The 14,977-nt window shown below is 41.1% G+C and overlaps 1 protein-coding gene across 5 annotated transcripts in view; it reads left to right on the top strand.

The window, feature by feature from the left end:
• POC1A (POC1 centriolar protein A) overlaps positions 1-14,977 on the top strand; it is a 57,625-nt gene that overhangs the window by 34,319 nt on the left and 8,329 nt on the right. For 3 of the 5 annotated variants that reach the window (XM_027640059.1, XM_027640062.1, XM_027640061.1), the window contains one exon: positions 11,535-11,675. In XM_027640059.1, the coding sequence (XP_027495860.1) occupies positions 11,535-11,675 (141 nt within the window). The remainder of the gene's footprint in view (positions 1-11,534; positions 11,676-14,977) is intronic. The other 2 variants (XM_027640063.1, XM_027640060.1) reach the window with 1 other exon arrangement.

Below are 14,977 nucleotides of genomic sequence, written 5' to 3'. Positions count from 1 at the left end.
TACTCTTTTCTTTCAAGTGAATGCTATGACTTGTATCTTTTAGAAGTACATCATGCTGGGCTCATTAAGAGTACCCTCAATGCAAGACTTAAACTTCACTGTATATTAATTTCTTTCTTGTTTTGAGCCAAATGCTTGCTTTTTTTAATAATGAATTACTTATTTTGGTGGGTTTTGTGTAGTTGAGATGGTTATTTTTCCCATCAAATTCAGACTTTGAAACTGCCACCTGCAGATCTTGATTTCATGCCAAGGTCACCTTTTCCTTCAGTCAAAAGTGAAGTTGTTCCTTCTTTCTCTACTCCTGTGTTAGTGTGCCAGGATTCTGCCTATTGAATAATCCTGAGATTTTGCAAACGTTTCAGGATGTGACTATATTTAAAATAGGCATATAGGTTATTATTTGGTTTTTACGTCCCTAAAATATATGAACACAGTATTCTCAATGCATCTTGGATCTGTGTTCACCCTTGAGTCCAAAAGAATATTTTTCCAAGGAGAACTTATGCTTTTGTGTAGCTGTATAATTTTTGTTAGGCCTTGTGAAAGAACAGATACAAATGAAAACAGTGGCTGTATAAAACCACTCAGTGCAGTAGCTGGTTTCTCCTTGGGAGGGTCTGACTTAGATGCAAGAAGAAATAACTGAACACAGACATCAAAACTAGTTTGTCATCAAGATGAATAGGAAGAAAAAAGAATCCTAAATAACCTGTGGGATAAGAGTCATGAAATACTGTTGGGGTTGGTGAGCTTGAAAACAAACTTGCTCAAAATCAATTTTCACTTCCATAGGAAGAGGGAGACTGGAGCCTTTAGAAGATGCTGGTTTCTGAGGCAGTTGGTTCAAGTTCAGTGTGAATCAGGGTATTGGATGTGTTTGTAAGAACAGATGTAAACTTCAAAGTTGCTCTGCCCACCTGCTTCTGTTTGCTGTAAATATATGAGGCTTGGGAGATGCAGCTTCCTTTGAAAGTAAAACTGATCCATGCAAGGAATAATGGAAATGAAAGAGAAGGTCACAGTGAGCAGGATTTGCAGTCATGACTGTGGTGTAAAAGCAAAGACATGAGAGTGTGATAGAACACTAAAGCTGTCAGAAGTGAATTATAAACATGTTAGCATAGATGTGAGACTGTAAATGTTAGATCAGAAGTAGTGCCTCTGCAATGAATGCTTACTCTTAAATGATAAGCTAACAATTGTTGCTATTAAGTATTGCATAATCACCTTGAAAACCAAGGTTCAGGGCAAGCTCTCCTGATGTGTGTGGTGTGAAGCTGATGGGAAGAAATCACATCTTGCAATCCTGTGTCTTGATCCCGTGAGCGTGCTTGCTTTGATCTAGAATCTAAAGGGTAACAGTAAATTCATACTTAATGCTGCAGTATTGAGTGGTGAGGAAAGTCAGAATGAGAGGTGTGGATTTTGCATGTATTCTCAAAAATATGGGATCTTATGCCTGTCTGGGGTCAGTAACTGTGAGCATTTGGGTCTGTCTGTGTGAGGACTTGTGTAGGATCAGATCAAAGGACCTGTTCACTGTTCTGAAATGTTTTGAAAACATTCATCATACAATTTATTTTTTCCAGGGAGGGCAGATAATGTGTTGTATTTTGGGGGTTTGGTGGTGGCTTATTTTTTTTTACAAATACAAGGAAAGCTTTATATGTGCAGTTAGAGCTGATGTGAGTGTGCAAGAACACTTATTTCATTACACAACACATTTGCTGCTATTGTTGACCAGTTCCAGGAAGGCTGTGTATGGTCAAGTGTCACGAGCAAATGCTGAAAGTTTGATGTCACATGGACAGTTAGAAAGTGCTTGTGTGTTCATCTAAACTTGTACTCTGAAACTTATGAATAAAACCATCGTATAAGTTAAGTGGGTAAACAGTTTTTCCATGCAATATTATGGAAAATAGGAAATATTCATTGATGTAGAGATTCTTTGCTCAAGTTTAAACACAAACTTGTGTTTGTTTGTGGAGGCATGTTGTAACTCTGTGCAAAATATTATTTTGCAAAGGAGGAGGCTGATGTGCCTCTTTTTTTTGGCCTCAGCCTCTGCATATAGCTTTCTAAAAAAAAATACCTTAAAACTTGTTTGTGTTGGAGTACCTCAGAAGCAAAGCTGTCTCGAACAGGAGGAGTAGGGGCTTCACATGTCCAAAAGGAGTGACATGTACAGGCTGCAAGGATTGTGGGTGGTCTGTTATCTCAACTAACAGTATCCTGTCGAGAGAGGTACCTGGTACAGCAGAACATAAGCTTACAGGTGATGGGGAAGTGTTTCTCCTTCCGCTGCAGTTGTACATTCTGCAACCAGAGAACTTATGTAGCTTAGTTTACAGCTCCTGATAGGACTCTGAGACCTGCTCACATGAGTGGATGTGCAGGCAGACTCAAAAACAGGCAATCCTTTGGTAGGGCTGTGTGGGAGACATGGGCAGAGCTGCAGAGCTGTCCTTTGACACTCTCTTGCCAAGAAGTCTTTCTGCTCTTCTGAAATTCAGGAGCACAGATGTTTTAAATATCTGTAGCTGCTATGAAGTTCAGTGGCACTCAACTGTGGACATACCAGGTTTGTAAGCATAGCAGACCTTCCCAAAGGGAAGCTTGGGAAGAGCAGCACTTCAGCAGAAAGGACTTTGAAACAAGTAAGTAGCTTGTGACTCTTCAAATGTGTCTTTCAGTTAAGACAGACATTTAGACCTCTTTTTACTCTGCTGGGTTTAGAACTTTCTCCAGGCATTGGACTGTACTTATTTCTTCAATGGTATTTTAGTCCTGTTGAATAGTGTTGGAGACTAATTCCAAAAAACGTGATCTGATTATAAAGTTGTCTGAGTCCTATAACTGAGTGTCCAGAGCTGACTCCACCTCTCTCCTCTGCTGGTTCCTTTTGTTTGGTGACCTCGGGTGCCTGCTGTGCTCAGCCCGTGGTCTCCGTGCTGACTGCAGCAGTTCACTCTGTCAGCCACTGTCCTTGTGTAAACAAATTCCTCCTGAATTACTCACAGGCCAGATGTGCCTCTTTTTTTTGACCTTTTGGCTTCCAAATTGGTAACTATGTCTAATTTTGGCATCCGTTAATACTTATGAATCCTTTTGTACTTTTTTTTTTTTCTTTTTTAATTGCTGTGAAATTCCATCCTGGGAATCAGTTTCATTCCATGAGCTGCAGCTCTTTGCAATTGGATGTGAATGTGTGTTGTCATTTGCACCTCCTCCACCCCTTTCTATTTATTTATTTTTAAGCATTGTAAGGGAGGAATCCTGTATTCAACAGCATGGCTCCAACCTTTCAGCATACATGTGGTCTGCAAATCACTATTTTTCCTGATCTGCTGTCACCTTACTTTCCTGAGCGTTCCCACTCCAGGAAGCTTTAATCTGGTGCATGGTTGTCTTCCTCCTGGAATAGGTAGGTAGATTATTTGCTTATCAGAACAGCAGTGTAATGAGTGCTCAAGATGTTTCTACTGGTCTCTACTCTGCTTAGCTGTCCAAGCAGAAGCTTCATAGGGATGAGCAGGAGTCTTGCTATGATTGATCACAGGATGCTCAGGAGCTTTCCCCATGTCCTCTCAAGCAGGGTGGTTGTGGATGGTTACCCATCCTTTCACTGAAGGAATCCCACTTACTGTTGCAAGACGTGACCTTGTAATTGTTTTGCAAGAAGACAGAGATTAAACAGGAGCAGAGGAAGACTTGAGGATGCTGGTTGACATGGCCTGGCATGTGCACTTGCAGCCCAGAAAGCCCAACATGTCTGGACTGCATCAAAAGCAGAGTGAGGAGCAGGGCAAGGGAGGGGATTCTGTCCTTCTACTCTGCTCAGGTGAGACCCCACCTGTAGTGCTTCGTCCAACTCTGGGGAAGAAGAACAGTGGATCTGTTGAAGCAAGTCCAGAGGAGGCCACAATGATGGATCAGAGGGCTGGAGCACCTTTCCTTTGGGATTGTTCAGCCTGGAGAAGAGAAGGATCTGGGGAGATCTTGGAACAGCCTTCCAGTACCTAAAGGGTCTGTAAGAAAGCCGGAGAGGGACTTTTCACAAGGGTCTGTAGTGACAGGACAAGTGGCTTGATGAAGAACATGAGAGAGAGGAAAAGGCAGGGCATAGGCACCCTCAGCTTGGCTTTCCAAGGAGCTCTGAATGACCTCAACAACCTGCAGCAGCTTTGCCTGGTAGTGGATGGGAGCAGCTGTGCTGCTACAACTGTTTTCCCTTGTGTTCTGGTTTGACAAGATTTCTTGCAGAAATAAGAGGATCAGCTTTTAATTTCTGTCATCTTACAGTGAATAGATTTGTTCTTAGACTCTGGAACAATAAGGCGAGTCCTGACAAGTCATTATTGGTCAGAATAAAAATTGCCTTTTAAGTTCAGCATCTCAGGCTAATTAATGTAAATTCTCCCACTTAGGTTGCTTCTGTTTGTGACTTGTTTTAATGCTTGAGTCATAATTCAAAGAGAAGAGACAGAGGCAAGATTTATATTTTTTTCTAGGCTGCTATTCTGTGTCAGCTTTGAGATGGATGAGGATAGCTCAAACTGTACAGAAAAGTTTCTAAGATCTCAAACTTTTCTGCTAAAATCCAAACTCAAGCAAGAGTAATAACAAATGAGTGTGTTATAGTATGTGTCTGCACATGATTACATGTGTATATGTACATAGCATGCATTTTTATACATAAGTAACAAATGTAGGTGTCCACATGATAGGTATGTTACACAGTATATTCATTCCTATTTCACTGGAAAAAGGCAAATTATTCTGATTAAGGGAATCATCTGGAAGCTGTTTTCCTTGTTTCAGGAGATCACTGTGTGTGTTTTGCTTCTTGCCTTGGAGACTGATGCTTTTGTTATAAGAGAACCTGTAGCTGGATAAACACTTTATTTTGGTGTTTGGCTGCTTTTTCTTGGGAGTTTTTCCCCAAGAAAATAGGATGGGGGAGCAGTAGTTCAATTCTTGGTGAAATTTCTTACGAATAGTTTTCATATTTATCTTTTTGTTCCTCTAGTGCCTTGTTTCCACACAAAACTGTTCATTTGAGATTTTTGGTGCTGTTATTTTCCAGGAACAGTGTTAGAATAGATAGTTGAACATCACCTGTACAACAAAGCTTAATGATTCCATATTGAGTTCTGGAAGACCTCTTCTTATCTCCTAAGAAAACACTAGGACTGAGGGGAGGGGAAAATCGGTTAAGGGAGGTAAAATGCCTAAGCAGAGTGGGAAAATACAAATCTAAAATGTTGAAGGCTGTCCTTAGCTTTTTCTTCTTGAGAAATACAAACCTGCTTTATTTTTCAAATTTTTTTAACAGTTGATAGTCATCAAGTTTTACCTGTCCATGCTCTCTTTCACTGGGCTTGCCATGATTGGCATCACTGTTCCCTGTTTTCACTCATCACAGCAATGCCATTTGTGCTTTTGGCAATGTAATACATGCAAAACTTTCCTGTGTTTCCTCAATGTTTGTAGAGGGCTTTTTAGCCGTTTAAAACGTAACTCAAATTGGAAAGGAGCTGACTATTGAAGATTAGTTCCCGTTATCACTGGTTTTTTTAGTAAGGCTGTTAATTACTGTAGTATTGCATTAATTACTAATCATTTGGAAGCCCAAGCTTTGTTAAGAGTTACGTTCCTTACAGTTTTTGGGTTGTGGTGATCCTCTCTGCCAGAGCTTATCAGGAACTGCAGCTCCTGTTCCTTCCAGTGCTACTTCTCCTTGGAAATCCTTCTACTTTTTGTATAAAACAGAGATCACAGCACGAAAAACAACAAGCCTCATCTTGACTGGCTCACAGCCAGCTGGTGCCATGGTACATGCAGTGATGTTCAGTGTGAACTGACTGGGAAGCATGGACAGGTAGCTCAGATGTGTTTGGCAGCCTGCAGAGGTGCTTGTTACCTGAAGTTACCTCCAAAACCACGGTACTAATGTCTGTCCTGATTTAAAGGTGACACTTTCAGACTGTGGAGGTAAGTTAACTGGGCTGACAGTGAACCACAGAGCAAGGTCACTGAAACATGGGAGGGGAACAGCTTTCCCCTGCTGGCAGGCAGGAGCAGGGTGAGGGCTGGATGCTACCCAGCAGTATCACTTGTGGAGATAGGATGCTGGTATTTCTGCAGTGCAAGTTTCGCCTTCTCTGTATGGACAAGCAGGTTTTGTGCATGTTTGAGTACCTTAGCTTGCCATTAGCTGTTTCCCCTGATTCTTCTGGGCGTTTTGGTCAGCAGAGATCAATGCTGTGATGCTGCTTCCCTTAAAGTACACAAACCTGCTTCATCCAGCTGCCTCTGCCAGTGGATCACTTAGCCGTTGGCACAAGAGTGCCTTGGAATTTAGAGAGATTTGAGATGTACCTATTACCTCTAGTTCTTCTTGAGGTTATCAGAAGCTTTGTATTTATGAGTTTATGGCAAAACATGGCTGTTATGGTAGAGGTGCCAAATTTTAGTGGCTTAACTTGGTATTCTTAGTAGCACCAATAGGGAGGAGGGTTCTGTGTAAATAATTTCTGGCCTCTGGTCTGAAGCAAAAATAAAAGGGAAGTGATGTTCTTTTCACATCCCTTCTCTTTTTTCCTCTCTCTCTCCCTCCCCAGTTCCCTTTGTTATTGCAACTTGAATCCTGAAATAAGATGTGAATGATCTCATAAATTGTTTCACAGAGCTAATTTAACTTGTATCCTATTTCTGGTTGTTACCTTCTGCTGGTTTGGACAGTAGGTGCGGAGTAATGTGCAAGTCTTGAAGAATGTGATCTCTCCAGAAATATCAGTGCTGCCTTGAGGAGGGGATGCTTTTCCAGGGTAGGGGAATGAGCTTGTGCTCAGAGAGCTGTGTTCAGTCCATGATATTTTGTAGGTAGCAGGGAGGACTGAGGCTGCCTCTCAGCTTTTCATGAGCCCTGCAGTCTAGCACGGTGTGTGTACTCCATCTGACCTTCCTGTGGAGCTTACCTTGAAGCTAAAATGCTTCCACTGGATGTCACTGTTGCTCTTGGAGAACACATTTAAAATATCACTTTACCTGTGGTGAAAATGACTCCTTGAAATAGAAGACTTTTAATGGTATTTCTGTCTTCTTTTGGATTAGTAGGATTGGGGTCCAAATGAACAGTGTACACCACCTTTGGGATTTTTCTGCTTTTAGGAGAATTTTTTCAGCTAAGATAGTGAATTTAATTGCACTTAGTGAGTTTTAATACATTGAATGTCTGTATTGAATTGAATACATTGGATGTATGTGTTGGTTAAAGGGAATGCTGTCTTTCTAAATACTTGAAAATTAGGTCTAGACTACATCATATTCCCTTAAAAAGCACAAAGACAAAACCCCCAAAGCAGTGTGAAAATTGATTTAAAGAGACTTAAAGGTAGAGCTGAACCTACCCCCCTTGCATCACTTGGTTCTTCCCTTCCAGTGGAAAAAGGTGAGGAGAATGGAAAAGTATTTCCTCTGGATTGAGTTGTAAGAATCCTACACTTTATTAGTAGGTGTAAAATTCAGGGAGGAGGTTATTGTATCAATATATCTTCTAACTATCACAATTTAAAAAGCAAAATGGCATTTTTTTAGTTGTCCCAACCAGTTCACTACAGATGCACATGTGTTGTGTAGTTAAAACTTTCCCCCTGCCCCCCCCATCAGCACTGTAATTCCTGGCCAGAATGCTGTTTAGCCAGAACAATTTTTGTAAGAGGCTCAGTAAGAGACCTCTGGAATGAAGGCTGATTAATTTTCCCCTTCCCCCAAGTAGTTGCACTGTGCTGTCTTTAAGTGGTTGCTATAAATAAATCACTTCTGTTTTCCCTTTGTCACTGAGAGCTGTATTGTATTCAGAAACTGCTCATCTATTCTTCCTTTAATGTTCAGCTGCTCCTTGCTCTACTCCCAGGGCTTAATATGCAGATGTTGTAATAAGATATTTAATGGCAAATACATTTGTTTGGTTGTGCCAAATGAATTGCGCACTTGAACTCTGACTAAAATAAATTAAACCTCTGCAGCAGTGTCATTGTTTCTGGTGCCTGTCCCCAGCATTCAACTGGCACTTTACCTTGCAGGTGAGTCAGATGAGAGCACAGGCATCTCTCCCTGTAGTCATGATGTTCCTTGGTACTGAGACTGACACAATTCTCTATTTTTGCAATGTTTTTCTGAATCTGTTAGAATTTAAATCACCGATGGCTGGCTCAGCACATCATACAGATTGCCATTAGGAGAAGGGTGGCAGTAGTTTGGTCTGTAAGGGTTTTCTTCTTCATTCTTAGGGACAGGAGCTGATTTAATCTGCTTTTACAAAATTTGAAAATGTTTTTATCTGGGGGCAATTTGATTCTTCCTCAGCTGGGTGCACACTTCCTTTCGAGTGCCTTTAGGTACTAGTAGGTACAGGTTGTAGTCTGGCTGCTAAAGGAAAGTTTCCAAACTTTCCCCTCTTTTGTTAAACTGTGAAGTTTAACACTTCAGTTTCTCTGCCTGTTTGTGGGCAGTGACTCAAAGTTCTTCTGGAGGTGTGGGTGTTGGATACTTGGCTTTTGTACCTGCTGTGTCGAGGGGGGGGGTGTGGGTTAGGCAGGGTGTGCTTGTTCCTAGAGCTGAATATTCAAAGCCCTTGGTCAGTTGAAAGCCTCCCCTGTGGAAGTCACTGCAGTGACACACTGACACAGTTTATTTACTGGCTGACTGTGTCCCTGGTTGAGACAGATGCATTAACTCAGAACCTCAGTGCTGAAGGCTGTAGCTATGGTTGTCTGGATGATGATGATGATGGGCAATAAGGAACCTTTCAAGAAGTGATGTTTGAAATGGGACAGCCATATTTTCACCTCTGGTTTTAATTGTAGATACACTTCTGTTCTTGGGGGTGCTGCCACCAGTGAGTACCTTCAGGAGCCCACATGGCCTTGCTGGAGGTGGCTTGCTTGGCTTTTTGTGGAGGTGGCACAAAGCCTGTGAGCTGAGCAATGTGGCATCTGACAGCTCTGCCCCTGGCTGCAACTTGACATGGTGAGGGACCACCTGACCCCTAAAACATCAGTGTAGGAACATCTCTGCAGCACTGCCCTTGCAAATATGCCAGACTCTTAAACTCTGTGGAGTGTAGCAAGGAGAATATCAACTCTTGAGTTCAACCCAGAAGCTTTTTATGAAAAGCTGTCTGACATGTGCTATAAAGATGGAGGGAGAAGATCTGTCCGTACAGTCATTCTTCTGCTTCTGTGAGTCAGCTTGTTCTAATGGGTTTTCAAGTGGATAGCTCATCATCATTTGGGGTTTTTAAGTGCAGGTTGTATGCAGTGTTAGCTCACTCAAATTTCTGCTGTGCCATGATTGACTGGCCTGAAGTTACATCATCAAAATAGGCCTTCAGCCTTAAAATAGCAAGAAAATGTTTTTTGATGCTAGTTACCCATTGAAAAGCAGGGGTTTGTGGGCTTTGCTTGTTTTTACTTTTAAATATAAGCAACAAGTAGCAGGTTTGTAAGGCTGGCTTTATCTCATCTCTGCAAGAACATATTTTAGTTGATTGAATCAATGCACAGGCGAGCAACATGTGGGTCTTGGGCTACCTGCAGCACAGGAGTGGTTGGAGTGTGGCTCCCATGCTGAGGCTGTTCAGTGTGACCTGGAGTGTGGGCTGTGTTGGCCAAGGGCCTGTAGATAATCCAAATTATTCAAGCAAGTGGGAGGAAGCAAATTAGCAGAGGCTGGTGTGGCTGGTACCACCTGATACCCAGCTGCATCCCAAGCCTGTGGTGGAGCAACAGGGATCCCTGAGGAGCAGCTGTTAGATGTATCCATTAAAGCTTTCCCTTCCTTTCCTGCTCCTTATGCAAAACTGGCCTTGTGATGCTTGGCTGTTTGAGGATGGTTTGGTTGCAAGGTCTGGAAGAGCGGTCTGCCCTTACCAGCAGCAAGGCATCCTCCTGGCAAAGCTACTCCTGCTGTGGCCTCTTTTCCTTTTCTCTTCCTTGCCCCCTCCAGTCTCCAGCTTCCCTAGATAATCACGTTTCTACTCTTTACACTACTTTCTGCATATTTTGCCTGAATGTTGGGCTGAACCTCAGCCTTGGGACCCTTTCTGTGCCCTAAATCGGTGGCTTCCAGCAACACAACTGTTTCATGTATATTTATTTTTTTAAAAATATATATATAATTTTTAGGTATGCACGTATATATATATATATACGTATATAGATATTCATAATGTACTGAACAGTTTGGGGTTTAAAGTTATGTGAACTGGTCTAAGGTCTTGTTGCAGTTTAGTTGCCCACCTGCAAATACCTGTGTCAAATACAGAGGTGAGCAGGTAGATCAGTACAGCACTGATGAGAAATGCATTCCTGGTATTGCATGTGAGAGGAGAGATGGAAGCAACTCTTTATTTCTTGCTTTGGAAAAGTAGATGTGGGAGAACTTTTAGAGACCATCTTCCAATCTGTCAGAATTCCTTGCTGTCTTTGCTGATTTGTGAACTTCATGTGAGTAATAAGTGCACGGGATGGAGCTGCACCAGGCATCAGACCATGGAGAACTACATTTCGAGTGCTGTGATCTTGGCTTTAGATTCAAATCTTGTCTGTAAGTGTAAATTGAGAAACTGAAGTCTGCAGTTGCTTAACCAGTTGGCTGCCTCCTTTAGTTAAACTTCTCTGAACTACTTCTGGTGGTAATGCAGATAAACAATGCAAATAGTGTTTGTTGTAGAAGAAAGGTACCATTCTGAAAGAAAAGGAAAGAAGAATAAGTTCTTTAGTAGCGATCTATTTGTGTTTTTCAAACTTAATTTATTCTGAATGAAATATTCAAGCTTGCATAACTAAAGCAGTTGAAATTGAAACTTCAAAGTAAACTTGTTCTTATTCTCATTGAGAAGGAAAACCAGTTCAAGATATAAACAAAATTAAAATTACTAAATCAAAACTGTTCCAATGCATATCGGATACATCTTGCTTCTGCTGCACTTAACTGCAGTACAGTGTCTTTGAAAGCACCAAACATGGAGAGAGGCTTTAACTTTACTATTGGAGTGAAAATAATTGAACTTCTCTCGGGGTATCTTACTTAATTCTTGTAATTTGGATGTAGTGCTTCCCATGTACCTCCAATAAGTCTTCATTTACCTGTGGTCTGTGCCTGTGGACCACATGAGCACGCCAGAGCTCTTTGCACACATAAAGCTTGAACCTTGCAGGATTGCTTCAGGATTGTTATCTAAGGTTTACCTTTCCTCGTCAAGGTTTGAAAACAAACACAAGCACACACAAAAAAATGCCCCGAAAACAATAAAACCTCCCTCCACCTGGGACAGGCAGACAAGTCAGCAGAAGCTTTTCCTTTTCCAGCTGTGGCAAGAACAATTCCTTTTCTCCTTTGCCTGTTTTTAATAGCATAGACTGTCCTAGCATAAACTGTCCTTTACTGTTTACCCTCCATGAAACAGAAATCCTTCTCCAGTTGTTTGCATCGCAATAGCAGATTATGTCTGTTTATTTTTCTAGCAGTCAGAAATGGATAGTGGTATTCATCATAAGAAAACAAAAACTCAGGATTCTGGTAGGAACCGCGAGCAGCAAGAGGTGGAGGCCAGTCTTGCGAATACCCTGGAGCATATTATGGGACAGCTGGATGTTCTGACTCAGGTATGGTTTGCTCTTTAATTTTGGAATGACAAAGGTACCTCTGACTGGAAGAATTGGGAATGTTTTGCAAGAGTTTCGTAGAATAAAAATGTGACTAGTTCAAAGCCTCTGCTTTTTAGTAGTATTTTGATAAATCTTCCATCATCTTTTTCTCAGCTTATCTCTATCAGTTCCCTCACACTGACTTCCAACTTAGGCTGGAACTCTTCCTTTATGTTCCTTTATGCTGCAGTGTCTTGGAGTGCTGCGTGAGCCAACTCTGAGAGACTGTGCTATTAGCCAGGGTTTATCTAAGGTGATGCCTAAAGGAGTGCTTGGCACAACAACTCTGTTTTGGTGAATAATCTGTCTCTCTTCCCTCCCCCATTATGCTGCAGTCTATAGGTAAACTCCGTTCAGATCCTACTCCTTTTCCCCCACCCAACATTCACCTACACAGTCCAATTTCTGCAGTATTCTCCTCCCATCAACAAGTCTGGGCCCTTCTGTGCCTCGTTGCTAGAACATGCTTTTCACCCACAGTTACAAACAACTAATCCCAACATTAACAAACAGTTCTTTCTTGGAGTCACTGAGCGATGCTTGAACAGTACCAGCCGTCAATGGTGATCATCACAGCATGTGTTTACTTAGTAAGAATTTGGGGATAGAGCTGTTTTTTGATTAACTAAATAACTACTCATTACTCTTGTGAAGAAATACTGTTTCTGATTATTGTCTGGCCCTGAATTTCATTGTGTGTTTTTGAGGTATGTGACAAGCATGGAATAGTAAACATTGGTGATCTCCTGTGGCTGAGACCGTGGTGGTGGGATGGAAAAATCTGTGTGGGAGGGTTTGTCTGTGGGTTTAAATGTTATTTCTGAGAAAGAACAAGCAGGTCTTGAACACTTGGTATTGAACATACTGATTACTAGTTAAAGATAGCTCTTTGCTCTTGAGAGAGTTAACTTGTCAAAGTACTTGTCAAAAAGTGCAAGATGATGGGTTAGAGGGCCCATCAGGGGATTGAAGGCTGATTTAGGGATTAAAAAACATGCCAGGACTACAGGCAGTCTAAAATAGTGTAGGATGAAACCCAAAAGGTATTTAAGTTCACTTGGCAGAAATGCAAGAAAGCACTTTTCCTGTGATCTTTAAAACGCTGAACACTGGAGGAGGGGAGGGAAATCTCTGACACTGGGCCCTCATACTTGTGAGTAAAAAGCAGCCCAGTGTATACACAAAATATTACTGTTTTTACGTCTCCCTAGTAAGTTTGGAATGTGATTGTTATCTTTCATTACATAAATCAGATCCACATTTCTGATGATGGATGTGTAATGGCTCCTTTTCAACTTCATAGGTGTTTAGAGGAGGCAAATATTGCAGTAAACAGTACGTGTGGGATTTAACCTAAATATAAGCAATGCAAATATCTGTCAAAGATATTGTGTAACCGTAGAAAATTCCAAATGTTGTTTAAACCCAGCAGAAAGAGAAACTGAGATCAGTGGGGGAGGAATAAATTAGTAAGTTTAGGATAAAATTGGAAATACCCCGAAATAGTAAAAAACCAAAAAGCTGCCTCGAGTAACTCTGCATTCTGCAACCTTTTACCTTTTTTGTAGCTTTTTTGCCATCTTTGAAGTCCTTAATTTCTCATTGGTTCTAATCTGTGTATGTTGTGTTTTGTGTTAACACCATTTTAATGCATTTGTACAGGTAGATGTTCGTGACACACTGTTGAAGTGGCTTCCTAATTTTTCATTTTCATGCCAAGGTTTTGATATTTAGCAGCAAAACAAACCAACACCAAACAAGCTTAAGCAAATGAGCCCGGAAGAAATCCTTGTTCCTGGACTAAGGGAGGAGGTTCCTCAAAGAGCAGGGATTGTCTTTGTTCTTGTCATAGTTTTCAACACTGTGTTACCATGATATAATGTACCAGTGGGGAAGGTTAAAGTTGTGAAAAACTACTTTGGGAAATTATGCAAATATAGGCCTAATTTATTTTCCTAATATTTTTTTCTGTAGTTGTCATTTCAAGGCTTAAACGTGGTATCATGTAAGAGTGGGAAGGAGAGAAAATACTTTCAATTTCTGCTGAAAGGGGTGATAGTAAGACATCAGGCTGTCATCTCTTGCCAGCACACAGCTTTGTTCTCAGCTGCACACTTGAAGATGCATCATCTGCCACTCACAATTATTAGTACCTTCCCTGTGCTGATTTCCAGATGAAATGAGGTGTTAAGTACTTGGATCCAGTGGGATTTTTTTTTTTATTCAATTAAAAGGTCTCTTCCAGCCAGTCACCAATAACTGAGGCTGTAGAGGAGTTGTGCCACACACAGCAGACTTACTCCATCAGTTTGGCACCTCAGTTCTTACCAGAGGGAGATGAACCAGGAGAATCTGGTGGCTGTTGTATATCACAACTAACAATAACCACTATAGTGAATAGATTTACAAAGCTTCATTCTTACATTGTTGATTTTGTGCTAGGATTTAATTCTTCAAGGTTTTGGCAACTTTCAACTGGTCTTTGATTCAATGAAGCCTTTTTCTCTTCCTCCTTCCCAAAACCCTGTCAGGGCATCTTACTTGTAAGAAAGTGGTTTAATGTGACCTGACAGGGTCTTTGTATTTTTTCCTAAAAGTGGCTTGTGTTTGGCCATACTTCACATGCAAATAAAGTTAATGTTTTACTGCCTTTTTTCAGAAGAGTAGTACGTGCTTAATAATTCTGTTGCCTTGAAGAGAGGAGTGAAGTTGAGGCCTTGACATAAGTTAGTTGTTTTTGGATTGCTTAGATACTCTGGTTCCCCTTTGTAGGGAAGCAAGCAATTCACATCTGGCAAAGGAATGAGGAAGATGACAGTAATAAATGTATGATACAGATGATTTGCTCCTCCCTTTCCTGCAGCTTAGTATCTTGTCAGTGTCTCAGTGTTTAAAAATCCTTTACTGGCATTTCAGAGCCATGAAAAGTAGGAAAACACAGGCTGTCTATCAATTAATTTTTTTAGTGAAGGATGGATCTCAGTATCTCAGTGCCTATATGAAGAGATGTGGTGAATATTAAAGTTTAAGGGGAAAAAAAGGTGATTTTCTCTCTTGGATAACTTCCTGGAACAGAATGGTGTGTTTTGGCTGAAAAAAAATGAAGCAGATCCTAAAGGTTTACCTGGTTCCAATGCATTTTCTGCACTTAGAGCTGAACTGCCCTTCTGAAAGGATCATCTGTGAGTAACCATGTTGGCTGCAGTGGAAAACTTGCATTTGCAACAATCATCTTCAAAGAGTTTATATATTCTTGTCCT

This window comes from Corapipo altera, unplaced genomic scaffold (assembly GCF_003945725.1).
Source record: "Corapipo altera isolate COAL_440 unplaced genomic scaffold, ASM394572v1 55, whole genome shotgun sequence".
Lineage (NCBI taxonomy): Eukaryota > Metazoa > Chordata > Aves > Passeriformes > Pipridae > Corapipo > Corapipo altera.
This window is presented reverse-complemented; position numbering and strand designations above follow the sequence as displayed.